This window comes from Eubalaena glacialis, chromosome 12 (assembly GCF_028564815.1).
Source record: "Eubalaena glacialis isolate mEubGla1 chromosome 12, mEubGla1.1.hap2.+ XY, whole genome shotgun sequence".
NCBI lineage: Eukaryota > Metazoa > Chordata > Mammalia > Artiodactyla > Balaenidae > Eubalaena > Eubalaena glacialis.
The window spans coordinates 57,699,658-57,726,007 of record NC_083727.1 but is presented as its reverse complement, the minus strand read 5'-3'; the positions used below and the strand labels follow the sequence as shown (position 1 = coordinate 57,726,007).

The 26,350-nt window shown below is 37.8% G+C and overlaps 1 protein-coding gene across 5 annotated transcripts in view; it reads left to right on the top strand.

Moving 5' to 3' along the window:
• Positions 1-26,350, top strand: part of GRIK2 (glutamate ionotropic receptor kainate type subunit 2) — a 645,523-nt gene that overhangs the window by 278,670 nt on the left and 340,503 nt on the right. For all 5 annotated transcript variants that reach the window (XM_061207627.1, XM_061207628.1, XM_061207630.1 and 2 more), the window contains exon 4: positions 25,645-25,826. In XM_061207627.1, the coding sequence (XP_061063610.1) occupies positions 25,645-25,826 (182 nt within the window). The remainder of the gene's footprint in view (positions 1-25,644; positions 25,827-26,350) is intronic.

Sequence of the window (26,350 nt, the reverse complement as noted above, 5' to 3'; positions counted from 1 at the left end):
ATGTTATGTTGTGCTTTAAAAAAAATATGAACTCATTTGACTTGTTGAACATTTTCTTTATAGAACTTATTTTATAAGTTGATATTTTTTCCTGCACAGTTAGCTAATAAACATCCTGAACTTCATTACTCTTGATTAGTCCTTATTGTCCCTCTAAGAATTTTGATGTCAATACAGTATTTTTATTTTTTATTTATTTATTTTTTTAAGAGTTTTTTTTTAAAGATTTATTTATTATTATTACGTTTTTGGCTGCGTCGGGTCTTAGTTGCCACACGCAGGATCTTCATTGAGGCACGCAGGATCTTCATTGAGGCATGCAGGATCTTTTCTTGTGGCTCTCAGGCTCTTGGTTGTGGTACGCCGGCTTCTCTCTAGTTGTGGCATGCGGGTTTTCTCTCTCTAGTTGTGGCCCGCAGGCTCCAGGGTACATGGGCTCTGTAGTTTGTGGCACTCAGGCTCTAGTTGAGGCGCGTGAGCTCATCGTTGTGGCATGCGCATGCGGGCTTAGTTGCCCTGTGGCATGTGGGATCTTAGTTCCCTGACCAGGGATTGAACCCGCGTCCCCTGCATTGGATGGCAGATTCTTTACCACTGGACCACCAGGGAAGTCCCAAGACAGTATTTTAAAATTGCATTAATATATACTTATTTTGAACATGAGTAACACTTCTGCTCTTCACCGTCTCTTCTAACACTAGGGTCAAGTATAAAAAATTCAGCTTTGTTATGGAAGCCTTATTACATATAAATGATATTTGCAAATTCTTTTTTGTGATCAAACCTATCACAACTTAGTGCTTGCAACAGTATTCTTCTATTTCTGCCACTTCTTTTTAAATTGCATTAGGAAAAAAATAATGTGGGATTTCCTACTCTTCTCATAGACTTTTAGTTTTTTGTTTCTCTCCTCAATAAGTCTTTCCAGGGAATTTGTCTTCTTTAGCCCTGTGTCCTCACCTGGAACAGGACCTGGTATATGCTTATATGTGTATTTGTTGAGTGAACAAATGAGTAAATTCTATACAGTTATAGGGTCCAAGAATCTATGTTCTGATACAACTACATGTCCCACTTGGATTTCAAAGGAAAAGTTTATGTTATTTTCTTGGTAATTTAGTTATAATTCTGCATGTCTAGTTCAGAAAATGCAAGATTTGTCTAAATCTAGTCAATTCTTATCTCCTGGCCTTATGAAAAAGTAAAAAGTAAACATAATCACGAAAAGTCATGAGGAAACCTTCGTGGGTGATGGAAATATTTACATTGATGGTAGCAATGATTTCATGATTCAAAACTAATCAAATTTTATATTTAAGTATATGTACTTTAGTTCAGTTATACCAGAAAAAATTGAAAACAGAAAACAAAACAAGTAAGAATAACGTATCAAATTGCTTTCTGTTATAACTGCAACGTTTCTGTAGGTATTCTGTCCCTACATTTAAAGATTTGCGAAAGATATTACTACAGGAAATTGAGGATGACTTTTGAGATTCTTTGTCAGCAAAACACATTACATTTCTTGCCAGATAGAGAAATTAAAAGTGCTACATTTGTATTTCTGCCAATGTCACCTTAAAATTCCCAGTCTTCAATCAGGAATATATGGAACGGAGAGAACAGAGACATTTGGAGAGGAAATTATCCCATTACTATTAATACAGAGAAGAGATGAGAAAGATATGATGTGTAAGAGATAAATATCAATATTAATCATCATGATAACATTGCTATTGAGAACTTGCTGCATGACAGCACACATTCCTCGTTTTCTACTTTCACAACTCTCTTTTATTGTTCCCATGTATACAAATGTGGGATCTGAGTTGTAAAGACATTAAGAAACTTTCCAAGGTAAAATACTGCTAAATGTCAGAATCAGGATATGAATCCCAAATGTTGAATCCAGCACTCCTGTTCTTCATTAAATTTCTCTACCTTCTCACAACAGACACAGGTAAGGAAAAACCAAGGAACCACAAGTGAGGGGTGACAACAAAAGAACCAAACTTCTCTATGTACTGGCGGATGAGGAGGGACTTAGCATCTGAAGCTAAACGAGAGTCCAGGGTCCACAGTTGTCTCTGCATATCTCTGCACAGCTATGCTCCGATGTAGACAGTTGACTCTGGGTGAAGAAGTACTAAGGCCTGCAGAAAGCACTAAACAGAAGTAATAATATGAAATGATCTTTGTAACTTTTGCACTATATACATTTTTGAGGACCCAAAGTTTTCACCAAGGCTATAGAAGGGCACATTAAGCCATGGTTTTGTTTTATGAGACCAAGAAACTACAGCCAGACAAACAAAAATAAGAGATAAGCAGAGATGAGTAAATGGTATATAGTGTCTCCGTTTTACAGCAGGTAAAGATTAGATCTGAACCAGCAGACTGTCACTATAAAAAGGATGCATAATGCTCCTCTAACAACTCACTCAGTCATTTGCTTTTTTTTAACGTAAGATGAATAGCCTCTGCCATATTGTAAAAGGACAGGCAAAGCAAAGTTAGATAATGGAAAATCTACCTAAATGCCTGGAATGCACATCTTATGGATGAGTACATAAGGCATTCAGCATGAGAAGCAGAAGGCAGAATTACACATTATTGTGATGTGCTAAGTGCCAGTCTCAAATATCCATTGCTTAGGCCAGAGTTTCTTGTCCTCGGTACTTTTGACATCGGGACCAGATAATTCTTTGTTGTAGGGAGTGGTCCTGTACGTGGTAGGATGTTTAGAAGCATCCCTGGCCTCTACCCACTAGATGTCATTAGCAGTCCCAGCCCCCCGTTGTGATAATCAAAAATGTCTCTAGACATTGCCAAATGTGCCCTGGAGGCAACATCACCCCTGATGAAGACCCACTGGTTTCTCCTAATATATTCCCCTGCATTGTTTTTTGTTAAATACATTGCAGACTTGCAATAAAGATAGGCTGCAACTTTAGGTATGTTATGGCTTAGAAGTCTATAGCTTAGAAGCTAATATACATAGCTCAGGATAATTAGAATTGGGCTAATGGTGTCTCTGTTCATTGGTCACATAAACATTTGTTAATCACCAACTAAAGGCCTGTCATTGTTTCAGGTTCTGGAGGTATAAAAATAAAGGACATACTTGAGATTTGAATTAGACCAAGGATTACATAAACTATTCATTCATCCAGAGTTTCCAAGGTCTACTCTTGTATTCTCTTAGAGGATCAGAAATCACAAATTGTGGGCCTTATTACCTCATATCTATGTAGAGATATTTTCACTGAGTTATCATATTTTCCCTGGGAAGTGGATATGAGAATTGCCTTTAAAACTATTTTTTAGTGTTTTTTCTTTTAGAGTTATGAGCCAAGACACTATATACCATGCTAGTCAATGTCCTTAATGCAGAGACTTACATGATAAACTAAGGCTTGGGTTCAATGCTATAAAGATTGTGTATCAACCTGTGATTCTATTTATTTACTGTTTGAGATAATAATTATACTTTAAAAATTATTTTTATTTTTAGAGAATGGTAGAAGGGACTAAACATTCTGAGTAACTGCTGGAACCATTCTCTTTCCAGAAGTTCCTTTCTAACTACTTCCCCCCTTTCACTTCCCTCCAAGAAAGTAGTTCAGGTCCAGGAATATAAACAAATAAAGAAGTAAAATAATAGTGCCAGAAACTGTGATACATATTTTGTTTCTGTCATCCAATTTAATCCTTGCAGAAAACATAGGGAAATCACAGGGATCAAAAAAGACGTAAATAAGTTATGTAACTTGCCCAAGGTCACACATTAGTTAATATCCATGTCTGGATGAATCTAAAGTTCATGCTTTTGCCATTCTACCACTTGGCTTCTGGGCCACAGTAGGTTGAGGTAATATTAAAAATGTTTAGCAGCCAATTTCCTCATAGGCAGTAACCAACAGCTGGTGCAACTTGGAGATGTTTACTCGCTGATGATCAGCCCTGACTTTCATAGATGACCCCGGTCCACATACAGGTACAAGCCACATTCAAGCTTCTACCTGTATTCTCATAAACTATTAGAACTGAGTCTCCTTCCTAAACCACTCTGGACATCCTCCCCATAATGAACTTGGAGAGTTTAAGATTTATAGCAAACAAGTGAATGATTTTGTAAAATGTTCAAGGCAGGGGTCACCCTGCTTCAGGGTAGGGTCAAGGAAATCAGACCAGGTGTCAGCCAAGAGTCAAGGGATAAAGCCCAGAGTACAATCCCTGTATCACCGATGGCTGACACCAATTGGCTGAGAAAGGGAAGAAAAGGAGGTTATATATGTGAGAAGGAAGACGGTATAGAAGGCTGGAGATAGCCAGCCAAGGGGTTCCTCAGTACCAAGTCTGAGCAGAGACCATGCCTTAGGGCTGCAGATGAGAGCAGTAAAGTCCAGAAGAATCCTTTTGCCATCCCTCAATCTTCCAGAAGTAAGTCTCATGCAGTTAAAATTGCAACAGGGCTTCCTGAGAGATCCAAACAAACCGTTTCCTTTGACCAAAGCAACCTGAAAGCAGGTTGGGCCCCATTTTTAGATGAATTCAGATACTTAAATTCTCCTTAACCTTCCAGGGCAGACAGAATTTTTCAGATCACAACTGAAGAGCAAAGGTTTAAAATACTAATAATCCCAAGAGGAGAAACGTATTAGAAACCAGGTAGTAAGGATGTCAGTCTAAATGACCAGAAACATGTCTTCCTCTGTTTAGCTAGAAGGAGAAGAAAAAGCCTGCAGTCCATTTGGTTCCTGAAGCACTGGAGGGGACACCAGTGAGAGGGAAAGGACAGGAGGAGAGTCTTGGGGCACAGATAAATTTTATCCGCTTCTCTTTCAGTTTAGCCTTCAACTGCCCCTGAAAAAAATACTCAATGGACAAAGAGAAGCTGTACCAAAAATTGCTTCATCTCCTAAGTGGCTGCACTTAGGGACAGCTGATGCAGGGGTGGGATGCATTAACAGAATGTCAGCTCCAGCCCAAAGACAAAGTGACAGTTGGGAAGCCAGGGCTTTCTTTGAAGAGACCCCAGCCTGCATCTCACAGCACCCGCTGCCCCTCTTTGCTCCATTAGAAATAATCGCTCCTAAGTGGCCCATCATCAGTGTCAGCATGATTTTTTCACATTTACTAAAAGCTTTTCCCTTGGCCCACTTATATTTTTTCTTCTGTTTCTTAGTAACTGTTTAATTCCCTCCCCTCTTTATTTTGCAGTGAACTGACTTGAAAAAATCTGATTTGAAGTGGGGCTTACAGACTGATTTCTTCTTTCCTTCTTCTGTACACCCACCCCTAGCACCTAGTAACAGCCACTGCATATGCATTAACCAAAAGGCCCATTAGTGGGACATAGTTTTGTACTTTTGTAGACAAAGAAGAAAGAGACCTTCAGTTGGAATGAACTCTTTTTGTATTTCTTTTTGGCAACAAATAGCTTCCTTTTAAATTCAGAAATGCAGTGGCATTGAGGCCCTAAATTGCTCTCATCTAAAATGTTTTACTCCCATCTTCACTTTCTGAGATTATGATCAGTTTTCTTCCAGAGTGAATTATTCAAATTGAGCCCAGTCTTCTGAATCCTTAAAAAAGACAATGTCTTAGCACTTTGGGCCTATTCTACTCACTTATCACTTGGCACATTCTGCCTGGTACTGGCAGACATTATTTTTTCCAACATATAATTTATTTCCCCAAATGGACAGCAAGCTCCTCAAGAATAAAGATCACATCATTCATTCATTCATTCAACAAATGTTTTTGAACATCCACCAAGTGCTAGACATGCTCTAATCACCTGAGATACATACAAGAAATAATCAGACAAAAATCCCTGCCTCCATGGAGTTTATATTCTAGTGGAAGAAGACAGAGAATAAGTAATTAGTGTCATAAATATTTAAATTATAGAGTAAGATAGAAGGTGATAAGTGCAACACAGGGGGGGGAAAACAGTGTAAGAGGAATCTGAAAGTAGAAAAGAAGACTACAGTTTTAAAATAGGGTGGTCAAAGTAGATGAGAGAGTAAGCCATGCAAATAAATAGGAGAGGAGCGTTACAGGCAAAAGACATATTCTAAGGTGGAACTGGAAGAATGGCATTGCCGTCAACTAACTCTGGGAAGACTGTGAATGGGACAGCATGTACCGCTGTGGATAAGTCAAGTTCTAGGTGTTTGTTAACAGCCAGAGATGTGATGGAGTAGACAGTTGGATAAAGGAGTCTGGAGACCCAGTAGGGTCTGGACTGGAATATTCATTCAAGAGTAGTGTTAAAGCCATAAAACTGGGTGAGATCACCAAAAAGAGACTGAGAGATGAAAAACGATGGTCTGTAAGACAAGAAGAAATCCAAGGGCATTGGGGTATCCTGGAAGTCAATGAAGATATCCTATTAAGGAAGCAGGGAGTGATATTGCTGATATTAAGTGAAATGAAGGCTGAGACTTGACCATGGAATTCAGCAACCTGGAGATCCTTGGTAACGTTGACAGGGATAGATTCAGTGGAGTGGTGGGAACAAAAGCCTGATTAGAGGGAGTTTACATGAGAGTGGAAGGTGAGGAATCAGAGGCTGTGAATATAGATAGCTCTTTCTAGGAGCTTTCTTACAAAAGAAAGCAGAGGGATGAGGTGATAGCTGGTGGAGAAATTAGTGTCAAGAGAATATTTATTTAAAGTTAAATAACAGCCTGCTTGTATTCTAAAGAGAATAAGCTAGCAGAGAAGAAAGATGTGATGATGCAGGATTGAGAGGAGAATTGTGGCCAATTGTAACGATATGAAGGAAGTGTGATTTTTTCCTAGCAGGGAGCATAGCAGTCTCCCCAAAGGAGAGACCTGATTCGTGATTGCTTTGATAAGCCCACTTGGCAGCTGGACCTCCAGGCCTTCTCTGTCAGCTGGTTCTGATGATTGAGCACCCAAAGATAGAGTTTATGTCTGCTCTGGGAAAGAGGGAGAGAAATGGACAAAGCATGAAGGGAAGAGTCAGAAATGCTTCGGCAGAGACTGTGTGTCACATGACCAAGAAGAGAGACGAGGGGATTTTTGGAGTGTGGTGTGCCTGTGATATAAACCTCTCCCCTGTCTTTCCTACTAACTTTTCAGTGGAATCTGCATATGTAGGTTTTCTTTTGGAAACTATAAAAATGTGCTGAAAGTTGCCTCAAGATTGTAAGCAGATTTAAAGAGTGAAAGCAGAGCCTACCTGTGGAAAGACACCACATCCAGATTACATAGCTGATTCCTCCTGCCAGACCTCTATCATCAATGCTTGCCCCAGCTCTCATTTATTTTATACCAAATTACCCACTCAGAACATTATACCTGCCTCATTCTTCTAAGTCTGGCCTGACAACATATACCCCAGACTCCTAACTTACATACCTGGTTCTGACTTTTCTGCGCTATCATTCCTAGCCTAGCTAGGGGCGTAGCCTCTGCTTACCTTTTCCCCTCATCTCCCACCGCCATATTTCTTCCTTGTTCACTGAAGACAAACTGAACTATTTGAAGTTCCCCAAACTCACCATGCTGTTACCAGTGGCTTTGTACATTGTTTCTTCTGTCTGAAATATTTTTCATCTTCTCCAAGAGTGACGCCCCCTCTTTGCCTATTTAACTCATGACTTTAAAATATCATCTAAAACATCCTTCTGTTGGAAGACTGTCCCTGCCTCTGCATTTCCCTCATTGTAGTACTTACCACAATGCATTGCAACTGATGGTTTACTGTCCATCTCCCCCATTAAGCTGGGAGGTCTCTATCATCCTGGTTTCCATGGTGTTCTATGCACCTAGGATAGGGTCTGTTACATGGTAGCTGCTTAGTAAATACTTATCATAAATCAAATAAATATATTGAAATTTGTGAATACCAAGCCAAGTAGCTTAACATAAGCCCTGACCTCATACAAGTTGGGTATAAAGTTCATCTGCCACTCTAAAACGAAGGTCATTGCATCTTATAGAGACTCTCTAGTACCCACAACCATACCAAGTTACAGCTGGGATCCTGATGTTTGTTTTGTTATGTTTTACTTTTCCCCCCAGTCCTCTATTGGAATTAAAGACTGATTGCTTCTGAGTTACAACTAATTTGACTGGGGTCCTAACCTCCAGCTTAATTCTTTCTGCTACTCTCTAATCCCCTCCCACTAAAAGAGTCATTGCACATGTTAGGTAGCTGGCCTGAGACCTCTAGAGCCTGAATGGCTGGTAGACCAAGATTGCACAGCATCGGCTGTCGCTCCACTCTCCTCACTCCGGTTCCTCACTGAACCCTGTGACATATTCAGAACTAACACGAGCCCACATTACAACAAACTTCATGATTTAGATCTAAGCTTCAAGTTGAGAGAAAGAGCTATGCTTTTACTGCATTGCCTCAGCCATGCTATTTCCAGCTTCCACTTTGCTCCTCTTCCACACGCCCACGGTGTCACTACAGCTCACGGATGAGGCCTGGTTGCAGATCCGCACAGGCCTCTGTGCCATGTGTCTGACATTGGCTCTGCCATGGTTTCCATCTTCTGAACCTCCACACACCCAACCCACTTCTCTATTTACCTCTTCTCTGAAATCTTTCCCAGTTTCCTCTCTTCACCTTGCATGTATTACTCTCAGCTCTTCCTTGTGTTAACATCACGTATTTTGTTGCAGTTTTAAATTTTATCAAGAAACTGGAACTGCACATGATACATGTATGGGGATTGAATGTCCTGGTGTTACTAACTTTGACCTTTGAATACTATGAACACTGTGGCTAAGGAACTTTGAATGACAGATTAGTGATTCTCATTCTAATTCTAATAAAAAGGTAACAGTTTTCAGGGTGCCTCTGACTTCAAGGTACTTATTTAATACCTCTTTCTTTTCTTACGTCGCAAGTTCACAGGTTTCCTTCAATAGTCCCAGAAGGTCCAAACACATACATACAGTAAAACTGCTAAGAGTGTTTCAGATTTGAGTACATGAACTGCAGAGTCTGTGTTCTGCCCAGGAAGTCTGATACATGAATTTCTGGTAGGGTAGGAATTTTTTGTAGAGTAGGAATTTTTTGTAGAAACTTATTCCACCTATCATGTAAATGGCTAAGTATTCTTCTTAATATTCTTCTTATTCTTCTTAAGGCAAATCATTATATATTTTGACAGGTTTGGCAAAAAGAAACAGAACAGCCCAACCTAATTGAGCTCATTTTACCGTCTATTCTTAAGAACAGTTGCTCACAAGAAAAATATAGCTGTGCTGAGTACAAATTCCAGCTCTGTCACTTATTAGATTTAAGCCATTTTCAGCTGGCTCAAATCCCTGTGCCTCCTTTTCCTGTAAAAAGAGGAAAAAATACCTCTCAGAATTTTTGTGAAGAATTAGTAAAAACACTAATTTTGTACATAACAAGTGATTATAAATATTATCAAATATCATTATCAAAAATCCTCTGAGTTGCAAAAGAATGAAAACAGGTAATGAACAGTTTATTTTTTACTTTGTTTTTTATGTTTAGGATGAGTCTCAATGGGCCATAGAGACACAAATAAGGGAGCAAACAATAGAGATGTCAAGATAGCATCATACTGATAGGGAACAGGGGCAAAAAACTATCCAAGTGTGTGTTTGGTGTATGTGGGGTACTGACTAGATCCTGTGTTCAGGAGTTCCACGTGGACTGACAATCTAGGACTACTGCTTATTAGCAGTTATGAGAGAGGCTATGCAATGCATGAGCTTATTAGTTGAGAAAGCTTTAGTAAAGAAGGACTTCTCCTTCATCTTATCAAGACTGAACAATTCTTAGATGATTTATGGGAAAGTGGGAAGGATTTGAAAAGCAATAGAAATAGCAAGTGATAATCAGAGGCCAAAAAAATATGCAAGATAATAAAAATGAAAGAAAATATAAAGTTTAAACTCTAAAAATATTTTGGAATAGAAATTTAAAAATAGATTTATGCTTAAATACAATGGCAGATTTTATGTTTGCATAACAAATAGATGGCAAATAGAAGAGTTTTGCTTCCCAAACTCATTATGGACGAATAAAATTCAACATGCAGAACACTTCTATATGTACCATTGTCACTGTTAAAAGTAGGAGTAAAGTACTTTGGAAACACCTGGAAATTGTCACCCTTTGAGAATTAAAACTATGAAATCAAAACATAATGAATGAGAATGACAAGTTGCAAAGCTACCTTAGAAGTCAGAATGCCTCCCTGGTAAGCAAGATTTGATTATATCCTGTCTGAAGTTACCTGACATATCCGAAGAAAGAATATATCCATAAGAAAGAGGATTAGTGAGATATTTGAGTTCTTTAGGCAAAAACCGGAAAACAGACGTGACACATCTAAAAAATGTTGATGGAAAATAGATTCTTAGTTGATTTACTACCAACAAGATCAGCCTTACTGCACTCTGGATGCAAAGTTTGAATACTGGCTTTGGAGAAAGATTTCCAGGATTTGAATCTGGCTTTGAGACTTACTAGACATGAGACTTTGAACATAATAACCCCCATATCAGTGTCTTCATCTCATCTGCAATTGGGGCTGACAATATTACCTCTTCGCAGAGTTCTTACAAATAAAACACAAACACAAATCCGTGCTATGTATGATTATTATATTCATTGAGCCAATTCCTTTTGTTCTGATCCCAAACTAATATTAAGTAAACTTCAGATTGCTAAATGGTTTCTCATGTAATTTGAGAATGCAGGGGCCATGCAATTCAAGTTTTACCATGCCTGTGACAGATACATTTCTCATAGATTAATAGATTCGATTTCTAGTGTTATGTGTCACTCTCACAATCTTGATTAACGTGAGTCCATTATGTTAGCAATGTGGCATGTGTTTCAGAGCAACCTAAAGGTCTTTTGAGCTAAAGTCAAAATTTAAAAATTCAACACGTTGCCTCAGTTAAGGATGTAATTAAATTCAGTGACAATTCTTCTTTATAAGAAATTCTGTCTCCAGAGAAATAGACAATAGAGAAAGTGTACAGATACATGGTAGGACATTAGCAAAATCAAGGAAAAGGGGAGAGTGTAGAGAGAATGTCTCCTGCTCTTCTCTCATTTATGCTGATAGAGGCTAAAACACAAGACAACTTCCTTTCCACTAATACCCTTGACTATTTCAATGTCCCTAGTATATCACCCACAAATTCATCCTTGGGTACATAATCAAAGTGCTCTTTTAACAGCAAAATTTGCTCGTGTCATTTGCCTTAATTTATTCAGTGATGCCATAGTGGGCAGGGGAGGCACACCTAACTTCCCAAGTCCCCCAGCTTCCTCACCCTTAGGGGTGGAGCCAAGGCTAATGTTCATACCTTAGGGTTAAGTCAGTGCCCCTGGCTACAGTTGATTAGATCAAGGGTTAACACAGCTGGGCCAATTAGATCCTCTCTCCAGGAATTTTGAGTTGGGACCAAGAGAGATTAGTTGGTCCCTGCCAGCTGCTGAATGTATAACAAACTCAGGAGTGAATTTGAAGCATGGCCATGTCTCCTGTGTGAACTGTGAAGAAGAGAAAACTGGTCTCATTAGAAAGATCAGAATGAAGCAGACACATAAAAAAGAACGGAAGTGAGAGATGATGATATCTTAATAACCTTGCTCCTACTTGTTTCTGTTTCTAAGGAATGACTGAGTTCCCACAGTCGGGTTTCATGAAACTACCTGAATTTTTCTAATAATTCTTCGTTTCTGCTTAAGCCAGCCTGAATTTTTTTTTTTAATACTTGAAACTATGAAGTTTCTTCACTTACAAAGTGCATTCTAATATGGTGCCCTTCATAACAGGTTCTTGCCTATTACTGGTCCAGCTTCACCCCCCACTTTGTTACAGCTTATACTCAATTTTCCAGCAGTACCCACCAAATAACTCACATGATTTTTGAACTTTCCATACTCTCATATCATCAGGTTTTCTACCTGCAGTTTCCTCTTCCTACAAGTACATCCATCCTTTTCCACCTGCCAAATGGTTACCCCTCCTTAGACATTCTATCCCGACCACTTCCATTGTACTTTAGAGACTCTCACATTATTATACATAATTCGTTGTAGAAAAATGATTTGCATGTCTATCGCCCCACTATCCTATAATCTCATAGATGGCAAACATCTACTGTTTATGGTTTGGTATTTCACTTCTGCATTCCCAATTCAGATTACATAATATGTGCTGTCGTGTGTTCCTGATTTATTCACATCTTTCAACCTTTCATAAGATAAAATATATGTTCTGTGAACACAATTGCTGAAGGCATTGGTGGTTATTGGTATTCTTTTCTGGAGCAAAAAGATAAAGTAAAACCTGAGCTCCTGAAGAGTCACATTCTACTTGGCATTCTCACCAGTACACAGTAGTTTTGGTAATTATTGTTAGTCATGGGCCCACCACAGAAAGTTTCTTAGGCTGTTTCATCAATGTCAGCTTTAAATCATATTTGATGTATATGGATAAAACCAGTAATAGCAGCATCCTGGGACAGAGCCAGAATAAGAGCTGTGAAGGATCATTTGCTGCTTCATAACTGCACTGACCTGGACACAAGTGGGAATTAAAAAACAGCAGGCTACCTAATCAGCCACCTGATTAGGTCTGGAGAGCTGAAGTTGGGTTATCACAAGCTGAGAGGGCAGGGAGAGTGACAGAAGGATGGGTGTACATCTGAGCAGGATCGTCTTGAGACAAAGGAACCTGCAATGTGACCATCAGAAATGAACAATGAGGTGTGCCAGTTCCTCTGGGGGTGGGTCAGTAACATCGTCAGGACAGCAGGCAATGAAGTATCTATGATCAAGGATGAAGAATGCTGTGACGTAAGAGGAGAACTGCACAGAACTCCTGGTTTGCCTAGGACATTCCTGGGTAATGCTTGTTTTCCTGGACTAGATACTATGGACTTACCTCTACCCCCTTAGACTCATTTTTTTTTTAAATTTTATATTGGAGTATAGTTGATTAACAATGATGTGTTAGTTTCAGGTATACAGCAAAGTGATTCAGTTATACATATACATGCATCTCTTCTTTTTCAAATTCTTTTCCCATTTAGATTATTACAGAATATTGAGCAGATTACCCTGTGCCTTTAAAAGGGCCCCAGTTTGATAAAAAAGATCATACAGTGACTAATTATAAGCGACCACTGAATCAAAATATCACCAAACTGTGGTCACAAACCAAAGTACAGTCATCCTTTTTAGGGAGTTTCTAAAGCATTGCTGTGATGTGTTTTTGGGTTGCCTTTGTTTGTGTGTTTACCCAGAATCCCTTTGAGGAAATCTTCTTAGTGTTTGGCTCAGGCAAGCCTGGCTTTCTTCCCCCATAACCCCAAAGTTCATCTAACATCATCCCTCCTACTCCCACCAAATAACCCCAACCTGGGCCGGACAGAGTCCCTCATAGGACTTTGACAGAACTTTTGAGGCAGATTTCTTTATGAGTGTGAGATTATGTTGGTCATCTGTGCCATCAAGTGAGGAAATGTCAAGAGGTAATGAAGGCAACATAGAGGAAGAGAAAACTGAGCAACAAACAAAGAATTTCTGCCTCCAACCAGGCCCGGAGTTTATTTTCAGTTATGGGAAGCAGTGAACTCCATTTCTGCTCAGCGTAGTATGAATTAGATCTGCACATACTACCAAAAGAGTTCTAAGAAATACAACTGCCTTCTCATTAAACTGTCTAGCTTTTTACCTGCCCTATCTCATTACACCAGGCATAGGCCCACATTCAGTAGCCATATGAATAGGACAAAAAAAATTAAATGATAGGATGGATCTAGGGCTGGGTTAGCCTAGGACAAAGCCACTTATCATGACTCTGGTACCACTAGTGATCACAGCACTTGTTACCTTGGCTGGAAATCAGTTGGTAATATGCTTATTCTTTCATGAATCAGATGTAAGCAAATTTTAATAGCAGTAAGCAAAGAATGAAAATGCAACATTAATTCTATTGGCTCTCATAAACTGGACCATTCTGAATAGAAAATTGACTTCAGCACATATTGAACTTAGACCCTAAGTCTTTAGAGACCAAAGGGTTTTGACATGATCAAAAGCACTGTCAAAACTTTGACATGATCAAAAGCACTGTTTGCTTTTTAATAACGGCATAATTGCTTTTTCTCATAGCAGTGAAAAAAGAAACAGGGAAAACATATTTTGCTATCAACTAGAAGAGTAATAGGCTGGCAGCCCCTGCTTTCCAGGGGTCAGAGATATACTACAGGTAACACACCTCAGTTCAGTCCATTTTCTGCGGCAGGCCATTACCAGGTAGGCGCCCTGTGGAGTGGGGTGGAGCTTGTCTCGCAGCTTGGATCCAGCCTCAAGCACATGGTAGGAGTTCTGGCATTCTCTGTCTACTTTGTCCCCATTACCCCTGTTGCATCCCCCGTTTTTTTTTTTTAATCTCTTTAAATCCTCTGGAAGCTGTGTCAGCTCATGGAATTTATTATTATTTTTTTTAACAGTGACAGTTTATTTACAAAAGATAGCCTTGGCAAAATACAAGGCACGTATGTTTTCCCTCAACTGTTGATAACAGAATTAAAGACAGGCACGCAGTCTCATTTTTCCTCATTTTCCAAACTGATAAGAAGAAGGAACACAGTAGAATCCAGCATTGCCAGGGAGCACAAAGAAGAAATACCAGTCACAAATAGTCTGACCTCTTAACATTGTGAAAGAAAGCATTCAGTGAAATACCCCCAAATTAATCTTACCCATATTGTTTACAAGAAGAAAATATGATAATAGCATTTGCCAACATCCAAGTTGCCCAGCAAAGCACAATGTCAAGGAAGTAAAGTGGACATTATATGTTGCCAGTGCTCTCAAGATTCCACATGGGCCTGCTTTTCTTTCTTTTTTTTTTTAACATCTTTATTGGAGTATAATTGCTTTACAATGGTGTGTTAATTTATGCTTTATAACAAAGTGAATCATCTATACATCTATATATATATATCCCCATATCCCCTCCCTCTTGCATCTCCATCCCACCCTCCCTAACCCACCCCTCTAGGTGGTCACAAAGCACCAAGCTGATCTCCCTGTGCTATGCGGCTGCTTCCCACTAGCTATCTATTTTACATTTGGTAATACATATAAGTCCATGCCACTCTCTCACTTTGTCCCAGCTTACCCTTCCCCCTCCCCGTGTCCTCGAGTCCATTCTCTACGTCTGCATCTTTATTCCTGTCCTGCCCCTAGGTTCTTCAGAACCTTTTTTTTTTTTTTTTTTAGATTCCATATATACGTGTTAGCATATGGTATTTGTTTTTCTCTTTCTGACTTACTTCACTCTGTATGACAGACTCTGCGTCCATCCACCTCACTACAAATAACTCAATTTCGTTTCTTTTTATGGCTGAATAATATTCCATTGTATATATGTGCCACACCCTGAGAAAACCATAATTCAGAAAGAGTCATGTACCACGATGTTCATTGCAGCTTTATTTGCAATAGCCAGGACATGGAAGCAACCTAAGTGTCCATGACAGATGAATGGATAAAGCTCATGGGGTTTAAAACAATGGATGCCAACCTCTGTCCTCGCCTTTCAGCAATCAAAAGCAGCAATCAGGCAATTAGCACTCAGAATACACAACCCAATATTTGTAAGACAAAATCCTTATCTCCCATCCTGGCTCCAGCAAGTTGCACCAGGAACATGGCTCTAAGGCTGCTTGTCACAAGAATGGAGGTTGGGGGATTGTAGTGCATCCCCTGTTTTGAACTTGAGACTTCTGGTTATAGCTCTGAGACCCTACCTAGGAGGACTGCACATCTAGATGGACTGGTTGTCTGGAAGTACAGTGTTTCCCTCAACTTGGCCCAGAGAATCACAAGCCACTGATAATGTGTCTCATGCTTTAGAATTCTTTATGTGTTGAGTCAAGCCTAAGGACTTCAGATTTCAATGGCCACTGAGCATATTTCCTCTTAACTGCCCTCATAGTATCCAGGCCTATACTAACTAAAACTGTTCTGTATGTTCCTGGCTTCTTCATTCCCACCTTTCCATCTTAAAAGATCCAGAGCACTGACTCACCAGACCTTTGAAATAAACACCGTAGGCTATGAATTGCTACTGGCTACACCTGGATATAAAAATATGTAAGGGCAGTGCTACTTAGGAAGCTTTTACAATCCATTTGAGAGATCATAATAGCTCAATCCAGTGTATTAAAAGTAGTAAGAGTTGACAGCTTTTTATGTACATTTGAAGGTAGATTTGATAAGATTTTCTAATAAATTGGATGTGAGGTATGCTAGAAAGAAAGGATTAAAGATGACATCAAGGTTTTTGGCCTAACTGGAATGATAAAGAGTTGCCCTTATCATAGGTGGGGACAAGTGAAGGAGGAACACCTTTGGAGACTGAGGAGATGAAGAGCCAATTTTGGAATGCTTTGTAGTATTTACTGTACATCAAGGTAGAGATGTTACTTTATTCAGGAGTCCCCAAGATCACCCTCAGGTTTGATAATTCACTAGGACAACTCACAGAATGACCAAAAGCTGTTATACTCACTGTTACAATTTATGACAACAATTTATGACAAGGATACAGAATAAGGTCAGCCAAGAGAAGAGGCACACAGGTCCACACTCAGGTTCCAGTCGTCTTCTCCCAACAACTGGATTTGTAGGCAGTACTAACTTTTCCAGGCAACAGTGAGTGACAATAGGCATGGAGTATCACCAACCAAGAAAACTCACTGGAGCCTTGGTGTCCAGAGTTGTAATTGGGGCTTGGTCACATAGACACGGTTGACCAATTGCTTGGCTCACCTGTAGGTCGCTATCCCCTCCAGAGGTTTAGCTGATATCTCATGACCCAAAGCCCCTACCATAAATTACGTTGGTAGATATTCTGTGTGGCCCAAGGCCTCCAGATAAACAAAGTTCTCTTATTGGGGCTTAGAGATTACCTCCCAGGAGCTAAGCGCACAGGCCAGACCTCTCTGTGGGTAAGGTTAATTCTTTACTATGCAACTGTCAAATAGGAAAGTTAATTTAAGAGTCTAGAGTTCAGGGAAGGGGTCGGCAAGAGATATAAATTTGGAAGTCATCAGCGTAAAGATGGAGTGTTAATTAGGTTCCTAGCAGGAAGCAGACTTCCCTTAGATACTTGAAATGAAGAGATTTTGATAGAGACCGCTCACAAGATTACACGCAGGGTTCAGGGAGCAAATAGGGCCTGTTGAGGCACCCATGTCACAGCCAATCTCTGAGTTCCAAGATAGGGGTTACCAGAAACTGGTAAGAAGTGTTAAAATGTTCCAAGCACAGTACTAAGTGATTTCTGTGCATTAGCTCATTTGATTTTTCCTATATGGTTTATAATTACTATTATCACATTTTTACAGATGAGAAAACTCAAGTTTAAAATATTTAAATATCTTTGTCTATAGTCATTTAGTAGAACGTTAATGATGTGGGATTCATGTCTGCCCGATGCAGACTGCCATGCCACAGTATATTTCAGAAATTTGGCATCATGATGCAACATACAAGATTAACCTAAGAAAGGGTTTCATATATGTTTGAAAAGGTTTCAACCTTTGTCCATGACTTATCTGCTAAAGGTTATTCAGGGATTGCCAGTTAGTGATTTCCCACTTAGTCCTTCCTGGGAAGCTTCTGCTTTGTTAGATCAGTGTCGTGAGCCTTTGTGGTATGGGCTTTACAAATGGGAGCCAAGCAGAAAAAACAAAAGCATCATGGCCAGATTCTCCTTGGAGGAGAAGTCAGGGCAGAGATAAATTAGATTTCCCAGAGAAATAGAAGTAGAGGAATAATGTGTGTATGCATGTGTGCCTGAGTGTACACACACACAAATACACTTGTACATGTATTATGTATCAAAGTGAGTTTTCAGAATTTGGAGGTGTTTTAGAAGAGAAAGAATATAAAATTTTAATGAGTTGCTTCAGACAATATATTTATACAATTTTTAAATGTTTTCATGGGACTGTAAGTGTCGGAATTACTGTTTGGATTCTACTTATTTGAATGCATCATGATTCAGGGTCAAACCATATGGATCCTAGCTTCAACAGAGAGCATGGTGCCTAAAATGTGTTGTCTGCACTGTATTATTTTCCATTCTGAAGCATAGAAAGGCTTTGCCGTCAATAAAACAATATCGTGGATAGGATTTGATGACACTAATACATAAGGAGGAGATTTTAATAGAGGGACGACCAATACATGGTGTTACCATGCCTGCCTACCCCACCACCCAGGTTCCATCCCTTATTGACCCATGTCCCTGATCACAGAACTGGTCTCAAGAATATTCTCAATTAAAAAAAAAAGAATATTCTCAACACAGTGCTCCAGGAAGCCACCAATAATCAGTTGACCCTGGCATGTGAATTGAAACTCATTTGCCACTTGGTTTCTAATGTGTCAAGCTGAAGTGTTTTTACATATTTTCAGTTTTGAATGTATTAGGCTCTGTCATTCTTGAAATATATAACAAATTTCAAAAAGAGAGAAGGAAATTGCTCTCTGTAAGGTTAGTGTTAGGATTTTAGCATTTTTCCAGGAAACCAGCCCTCTAATTTTACTTTACATAGCTTTCTCTCCCTTTTCCAAGAAGATGAAAACCACATTGGAAGTTTCCTCTCCTCTTTTCTTCTTCTCTCTTTTTTTTTTTTCTGGACCCCACTTTTCTTTATTTTCTATCTTCCCTGTACTGTTGAACAAATTCACCTTGCCCCCAAGGAGAGGAGGGCTGACAAAAATTTGGAGACAGAATTTTTTTCAATGTCTATCTACCTCTCCTGTCAAAGCCATTTATGATTTTCTTATTATGATTAGCTCCCTTCTCTATATTTACAGCATTACTGTACATTACAAGGTCCATAACTGGTGTACATATTCTATTTAGTGTTCTTTAAAACACTCGGTAGCACAAATAAAACATTCAATAAAAATAACTCCTTGAAATGTTATACTTGGCCTTTCAATGAATTGTCTTTTCTCAACTGAAAAAAAACCCAAAACTGATGATGATTGAATGTAGATGAGCCATTTTTAGGCAATGCATTTTGGGTGAGGGGAGTCTGGCCTGCACAAAGACCACATTATCTGAAATGATAAATAGGCCTGATTAGTAAGCCAGGTGGCAAAGCTCTAGTTTGTGTGGCTGCTGAAATAGATACCTGGGTATGGGAGCAAACTTGGGACTCCCTTCCTGGGGCTGGGGGAGACTGGGCCTGTGGAGAGGTGGTGTGATTGATCTTTTTAGAAGTAAGTGCCAGCTGGAGTGTGCATAAATGTTCCTTCTGGATTCTCCTTAAAAGCTAAATTGATGGCAACTTCTGACAAGAGCATCTTGGACCTCTGTCGCCTGAAGGCTTAAGATAAACCTTGATTTTAGGTACTGTAAAGTAACTGGAAGCAGAAAAAGCTTTAAGAAATGTACTATCAGCGATAGAATTAGAGGGAATAGAACATTACTCATCTACCAGAGTAAAGGGGTAATTGCAATGTGGTGCTCTTCTTTATTAGAAGATTTTCAGGAACCCATCTGCTTGGACTGTTTCTTTTTTATTATCATTACATCAACTAATTACATTAGGGAAAAGGGGATATTTTAATTAAAAGACTGTTTTAAGGTGTTATAATTCTACTCTTTCATTAAATAACTTAACCAGGTGCCAAATTTGTTAAAGTAAACTATATTTCTGAAAATGGTTGTTTGGAAATTATCTGTCTTAACCATATTTTCAACAAAATGGATTTTGCCCTTTTATTTTATCTAATAGATGGGTCCTTTTATTTCTCCATTTTGACCAAAGAACCATAGGATAGGACCACATATATACTATCCCAATTATTTTGAAAGGCTTACTTTTTTCCTAAAAAGGGGACAAACTGTTTCATTTTACAAAACATGCATATTTACTTGTATATGATGGAGGGATTAGGGTAATCCTTTCTGAAATTGGCATTTTTGGACTGTGATACATTGCAGAGGAGTGCTGGGGTAGGTAGGAAGATCGATAGCCATCCACAGCGGAAAATACATAGCCAGTATTGTAATTAAAAGACATTCCTGCTGTTTAAGCCCTTTTTCCTGTGGATAAAAATCTCACCCACATATGTTAAATTACAGGGATGTCATCAAATAACTCAAGTAGGTGAGTAAACGTCCACTCTTTGGATGTCTTGAATGCATCTCCCATTTTGTCAGCCCTCCTCTTATTCTTTCAAGGTGTTCTGAATAACAGAATTCAGACAGGGATTTGTATGTAAGTGTCAAACAGTGGGGAGGGCAAAGGATCTAGAATGGAAATATGGATAAAAGAGAAACAATAGCACTGGACAGAGCAATGAAGGCTTAGAAGCCGAGAGAGGACTCCAAGCACCTGTGCAGGAGATGATGGAAAGCCAGAATTTAAAAATCATGACTCTACTTTCAGCATTCAAACACCTCTCTAGATTTCTTCTCTCTGATAGAAATGCTGAACGATTTTGATTCCAAAAACTGAATGTGAAACGCATTATAGAAACAACTTTGGTATTAAAAAATGTAAAAGTCAAACTGTATGTCATGCAGTTAAAGACTGAATAAATACTATTATTCCAATCATTATATTTATACATGAAATGATGTCTTATACGCAGTAGATATGCAGTAAATATATGTTGAATGAATGAATGAATGAATAAAGACGACATTTCTCTTGAATTCTCAAGTAAGAGATGGCAGTTCCTACTAACAACAGCTATTTGTAAAAAATTTTTAGCCCTTCAATATTATTCCTCAGGGAAGCTGGCAAACTGAAATCTGTTACATTAATGCCAGCAGGGATGTATATGTGTGAAGAGAATAAGTAAACATTTATTGTACCTGATAGCTCAGTGGACTATCCACATGAATTCTTAAGACACTTGAAAATGCTTGGCAATATTTTTACTTAGGATGAACTCTACAAATGCTGTTTGTGGATTTTATACTTCTGAAAATTTCTATTTTCGGGTCAGTTGAGCTTTTTCAATTCAGAACTGTTGAGCTAATCCATAACTATATAGCTACTTTTTCTTTGGTAATGATTTAATCTCAACATTTTGATTAAAATTTTGTTGTTGTTAGGTGTTCAGTCTATATGAGTATCAAAATAACTTCCAAGAACAGATTTAGTAACCAGCACATTTAAAAAAATAACTATATTCTTTCCTTCTTAGCCCAAATAACAACAATGAAAATGGCTGCTTTTTGAGAATCTAATATATGCCAGTTCCTTTTTTGGTGTTTTGTATATTAATTCATAGATGGTTTTACCCTATTATAGAGAACAGGAAAACAAAACAGATCTAAGAGAGGTACAATGTCTTGCATAAAGATCCACATATGATAGATTTTTGAACTGAGATTCACATTCAACACTCAGGCTATTGCTACTCTGATAGACTAAATCCCCCAAATTTACATTTGACTCGCTCAAAATCTTGTGAGGTAAGTAAGCCAAGGGTAGCTTTCTTTTGTTTATTCATCCAAGGTTGGTGTTAGATCAGTCTGCATTTATATAAATAATTTAATGAGAATAAGAGAAACTTAGAACTAGGAAAAATTTAGAGATAATCCAATTTGGTAATTCTTAGGCATTTTGGTTTTGGTACCACTTTACACTCTTAATAATCACTGAGGATCTATAAAAGCATTTATAATATGCTTATAAACATTTACCATATTAGTAATAAAATTATAACATTTAAAAATATTTATTAATTCATTTAATAATTGAAAAATACCTATATTTTCCAAAACAAAAAAAGTAATAAGAAGAGTGGCTTTGTTTTGCATTCTCATAAGTCTCTTTAATATTTGGTTTAATAGGAGGTAGTTGGATTTTTATATCTACTTCCTCGTTCAATCTGCCGTGATATCATCCATGTCTTGTAACCCCTAGAACACCCCACTGCACACGTGTGACTGAATGAAAGTAAAAAAGCCAAATAACCTCTTATTATTATTATGAAAATAATTGGACCTCAGGGACCCTCCTGAGGGGGCTGTGGACCACACTTTGAGAACTGCTGATCTAGATAAGACTCCTCCCATGACCTCACACTCTGGAAGCACTCTCTCCTCACAGATGCCCAAGCCAGAAATCTGAGAAACCTCCCTGACTCAGCCCTTCTCCCTCGCCAACCACTTATCATCTTTTCTCAAAAATCTCTAGTCCCTCCACTTCTTTCTCTCCCTACCGTCTTGACCTGAACACACACCTTACCCTTTCCCAACCTGCATTATTACAACTGTCTTCCAACTCTTCCTCCCATTTTAGTTCTTCTCATCTGTCCTCTATAGTGAAAATCTGAGTGATTCTTTTGAAATGCAGATTCCAAGTGAGCATTTTCTACCACCCTTAAGTTAAGGCCTTAACTCTAATATAAAATACAAGGGCATCCTAAGCATCCCTGCCCTCTTCTCAAATTACACTTGTTAGCACTTCTTCCTTGCTTCTTAAGATTCTTTGCCCATGCTCTCTCACCTCCACGCCAGTATAAAAGCTGTTTTTTCTTCCATCCATTCCTTCCATTCTTTCTCTTTTTATTTAGGTATTAACTTAGAGGTCACCTCCTTTGAGATAATTTCCCTGAACACTCCCATTCTGAGTTAGGTGATCCTGCTATATGCTTCCTCAACCATCTGTACTTTCCCTATCAAAATAGTATTGCCATTTTTCATTTATAATTGCTTGCTTAGTAGCATTTGTCCCCCTGTATATTTTTAGCATGGTATGGGCAGGAAATATGTCTACTTATATATTTCATTGTCTCCTCAATGTCTAGAACAGTGCTTGACCTACAGTAAAAATTTAATAAACATTTGATGCATGAGTAAATGAATGTCTTTTTTTCTCTCTCTTATTGCTACAGTCAGTTGTATTTACAGTTTTTTAACTCACTCTTCCTAATGAAGTTGGAAATCGTTCTTTGAATTAATTGTTTTATTGTCTTATGCTACTAGTTAATATAAAATAGTTATTATCCTACAATATAGCTATCAAAGGGTAGCTCTCATAAGACACTTATCTGAAACCAGAACTATCTTTGGAAATTGGCCACACTCTTTGAATCTCTCACCTGGAAAGATTGTTAAAAATGTACATGCATGAGTCCTATCGCCTGAAGATTCTTATTTGGTTGTTTAGATTGTACCCAAGCTTCACAGGTTACTGTCATACCTTCCAAAGTTTGGGAGCCACTGCCTTACAGCAATTATATTCAGGTTTATTTATAAAAAGTAGTTAAACAATGTTACTACCCTTTAAGAATTTATTCTAATCTAGTTACAGAGTACTCCCATATGTAAAGAAATGTACAGCCTTTTATAGATGTTTTAGAGGATTTTATAAGCCCAATGTTAAATGCTGCTACAATTAAGCAGGTGTTATAAATTCAAATATTTGTTTTCATCTTTGTACAGTTCAGTGTTAACATCTGTACTCATTATATACATAATTCCCTAGACTGAATTGTATCATGTTTAATGGGTATATTTGATATCAACTAATTATGTAATATTTATTTTACTATAGTTAGTAAATATTTAAATTTGTAAAACAAAATAAGATAATAGTATTATACTGTGTAATTTATGCAAATATTATTTGTAGGATTTTATATATGAAAAATTTAAAATAACTTACAGTGAAGTAAACTTTATGGGACAATGTTTTATTTAATGAATTAATTTAATTTTTTATAATTTTATTTATTATTAATTTTTTGGCTGTATTGGGTCTTCGTTGCTGCACATGGGCTTTCTCTAGTTGTGGCGAGCGGGGGCTACTCTTCGTTGTGGTGCACGAGTTTCTGCTTGCCGTGGCTTCTCTTGTTGTGGAGCACGGGCTGTAGGCATGCGGGCTTCAGTAGTTGTGGCACATGGGCTCGGTAGTGGTGGCTCGCAGGCTCTAGAGCGCAGGCTCAGTAGCTGTGGTGCATGGGCTTAATTGCTCCAAGGTATGTGGGCTCTTTCCAGACCAGGGATCGAACCCGTGTCCCCTGCATTGGCAGGCGGATTCTTAACCACTGTGCCACCAGGCAAGTCCGGTGGGACGAAATTTTAAAAGCAAAAGATACTAGGTATATTTATGAATTTACATATTTTTATCTTGCATGTCTCAAGGATAAAAATACTGAAAATTAGTCATGTTAATTTTATTAACTGTGTTGCAACATATTAAAGTGTATATAGCATTACATGTCTAAGAGGATCTATTATTTATTTAAAAACTGAATGAAAAAACTTCCTAGGATTAGATTTTATTCTTTAGATCTCATATGTTATTTTAATACACAGTAGATTTTTAGTCATAGTAAGATACTTTTAATTCCTGTTTCCAAATAAAGTTATATATATATAATAAAGAGAGTATGTGTGTGTGTGTGTATATATATATATAGAGAGAGAGAGAGAGAGAGTTCCAGATAGTTATTTACAAATATTTTCCTTTATTATTGTTTGTCATAGTAATATTTATGAAAGTAGTTTTTCAGGAAAGATAGAAGTAGAGTTTTAGAAATATAAAGATGAGATGGAAAAAGGGATAAATAAGAAGGAAGAGGGGAGAAGGGGAAAGGAAATTGCTTAATTTTGTCCAAGCTAATAGAATTGTATGATCCTTCTTTTCTTATCATACTCTTATATATTGGATCTTTTATATCAGTTTTTAAGGGGTTTCATTACTTAGAAAGTTTCTATAAAGGAATAAGTTCATTGATTTGTCTCTGTTATTTAAAAATGCATAACAGTTCTATGACCTATTGAAAATGGACCTATTAATTTGATATATTTTTGAAACATATAATCAGGAGCTACTTTTCTAGGAAAATGTTTGCTTTGTTAGTAATTTCTGTGGTTATATTTATTTCTGAAGAAATACAGAATGATACAAATAAAAACAATACAAAGGAAAGTTTTATTTCTTAAAGTAATTTAATTACACTTCTGGCTATTTAGTCTTTTTATTAAGAAAAGTATATCACTCTTACATATATACCAAATTACTAGACCATTACTTGTGAACAAAAACAAGAAACAATAACCAAAGTTTGTAATAATAGAGAATAATTACATAAATTATGTCCACTAAAACTTAATTGGACAAACTAGAACAGTAATCACTAACTTACAATGACCTATAAGACATTGTCATGAAACAACTATTGATGTAAAATACAAAAAAAAACCCTCTATGTATATATGTGCAAATGCATAGGAAGTATATGGAGGATAATATTTCAAGCCATCAACAGTGACAACCCACTGGGAGTAGAATTAGGATAGAGAGGGAAACAATTTTATTTTATATTCTTTTATCTATTTAAATTATTTACATTAACTTACAGTCATGTATGTCTTTCATACTTTGAGAAATACCCTAAGAATTTGAGAAATGATTTTAACAAAAATAACTGGGGATTGGGAGTTCTGAAGTAGGAATTTCAATGGTCACATCATGACGTACACATGTACATGGTCAAGGAAATCAGGCACTGTGGTATGTTTTGTGATTCTATGAGCTACTCTGTTTTTTCTGTAACATTCTATTTTTTTTTCTTTTTCATTAAAGGTCTCATTCGCTTGCAGGAGCTCATCAAAGCTCCATCAAGATACAATCTTCGACTTAAGATCCGTCAACTACCTGCTGATACAAAAGATGCAAAACCCTTACTAAAAGAAATGAAAAGAGGCAAGGAGTTCCATGTCATCTTTGATTGTAGCCATGAAATGGCAGCAGGCATTTTGAAACAGGTAATCTTTAAATTATTTAAGTTCTTAATTTCTTTATTAAATTTGAGTTTGAAATTTTTTTTTTTACATCTTTATTAGAGTATAAGTGCTTTACAATGTTGTGTTAGTTTCTGCTGTATAACAAAGTGAATCAGCTATATGTATACATATATCTCCATGTCCCCTCCCTCTTGCGCCTCCCTCCCACCCTCCCTATCCCACCCCTATAGGTGGTCACAAAGCACCGAGCTGATCTCCCTGTGCTATGCAGCTGCTTCCCACTAGCTATCTATTTTACATTTGGTAGTGTATACATGTCAATGCTACTCTCTCACTTCGTCCCAGCTTCCCCTTCCCAGTCCCCCCAAGCCGTGTCTTCAAGTCCATTCTCTACATCTGCGTCTTTATTCCTGTCCTGCCCCTAGGTTCTTCAGAACCTTTTTTTTTTTTTTCTAGGTCCATCCACCTCACTACAAATAACTCAGTTTTGTTTCTTTTTATGGCTGAGTAATATTCCATTGTATATATGTGCCACATCTTCTTTA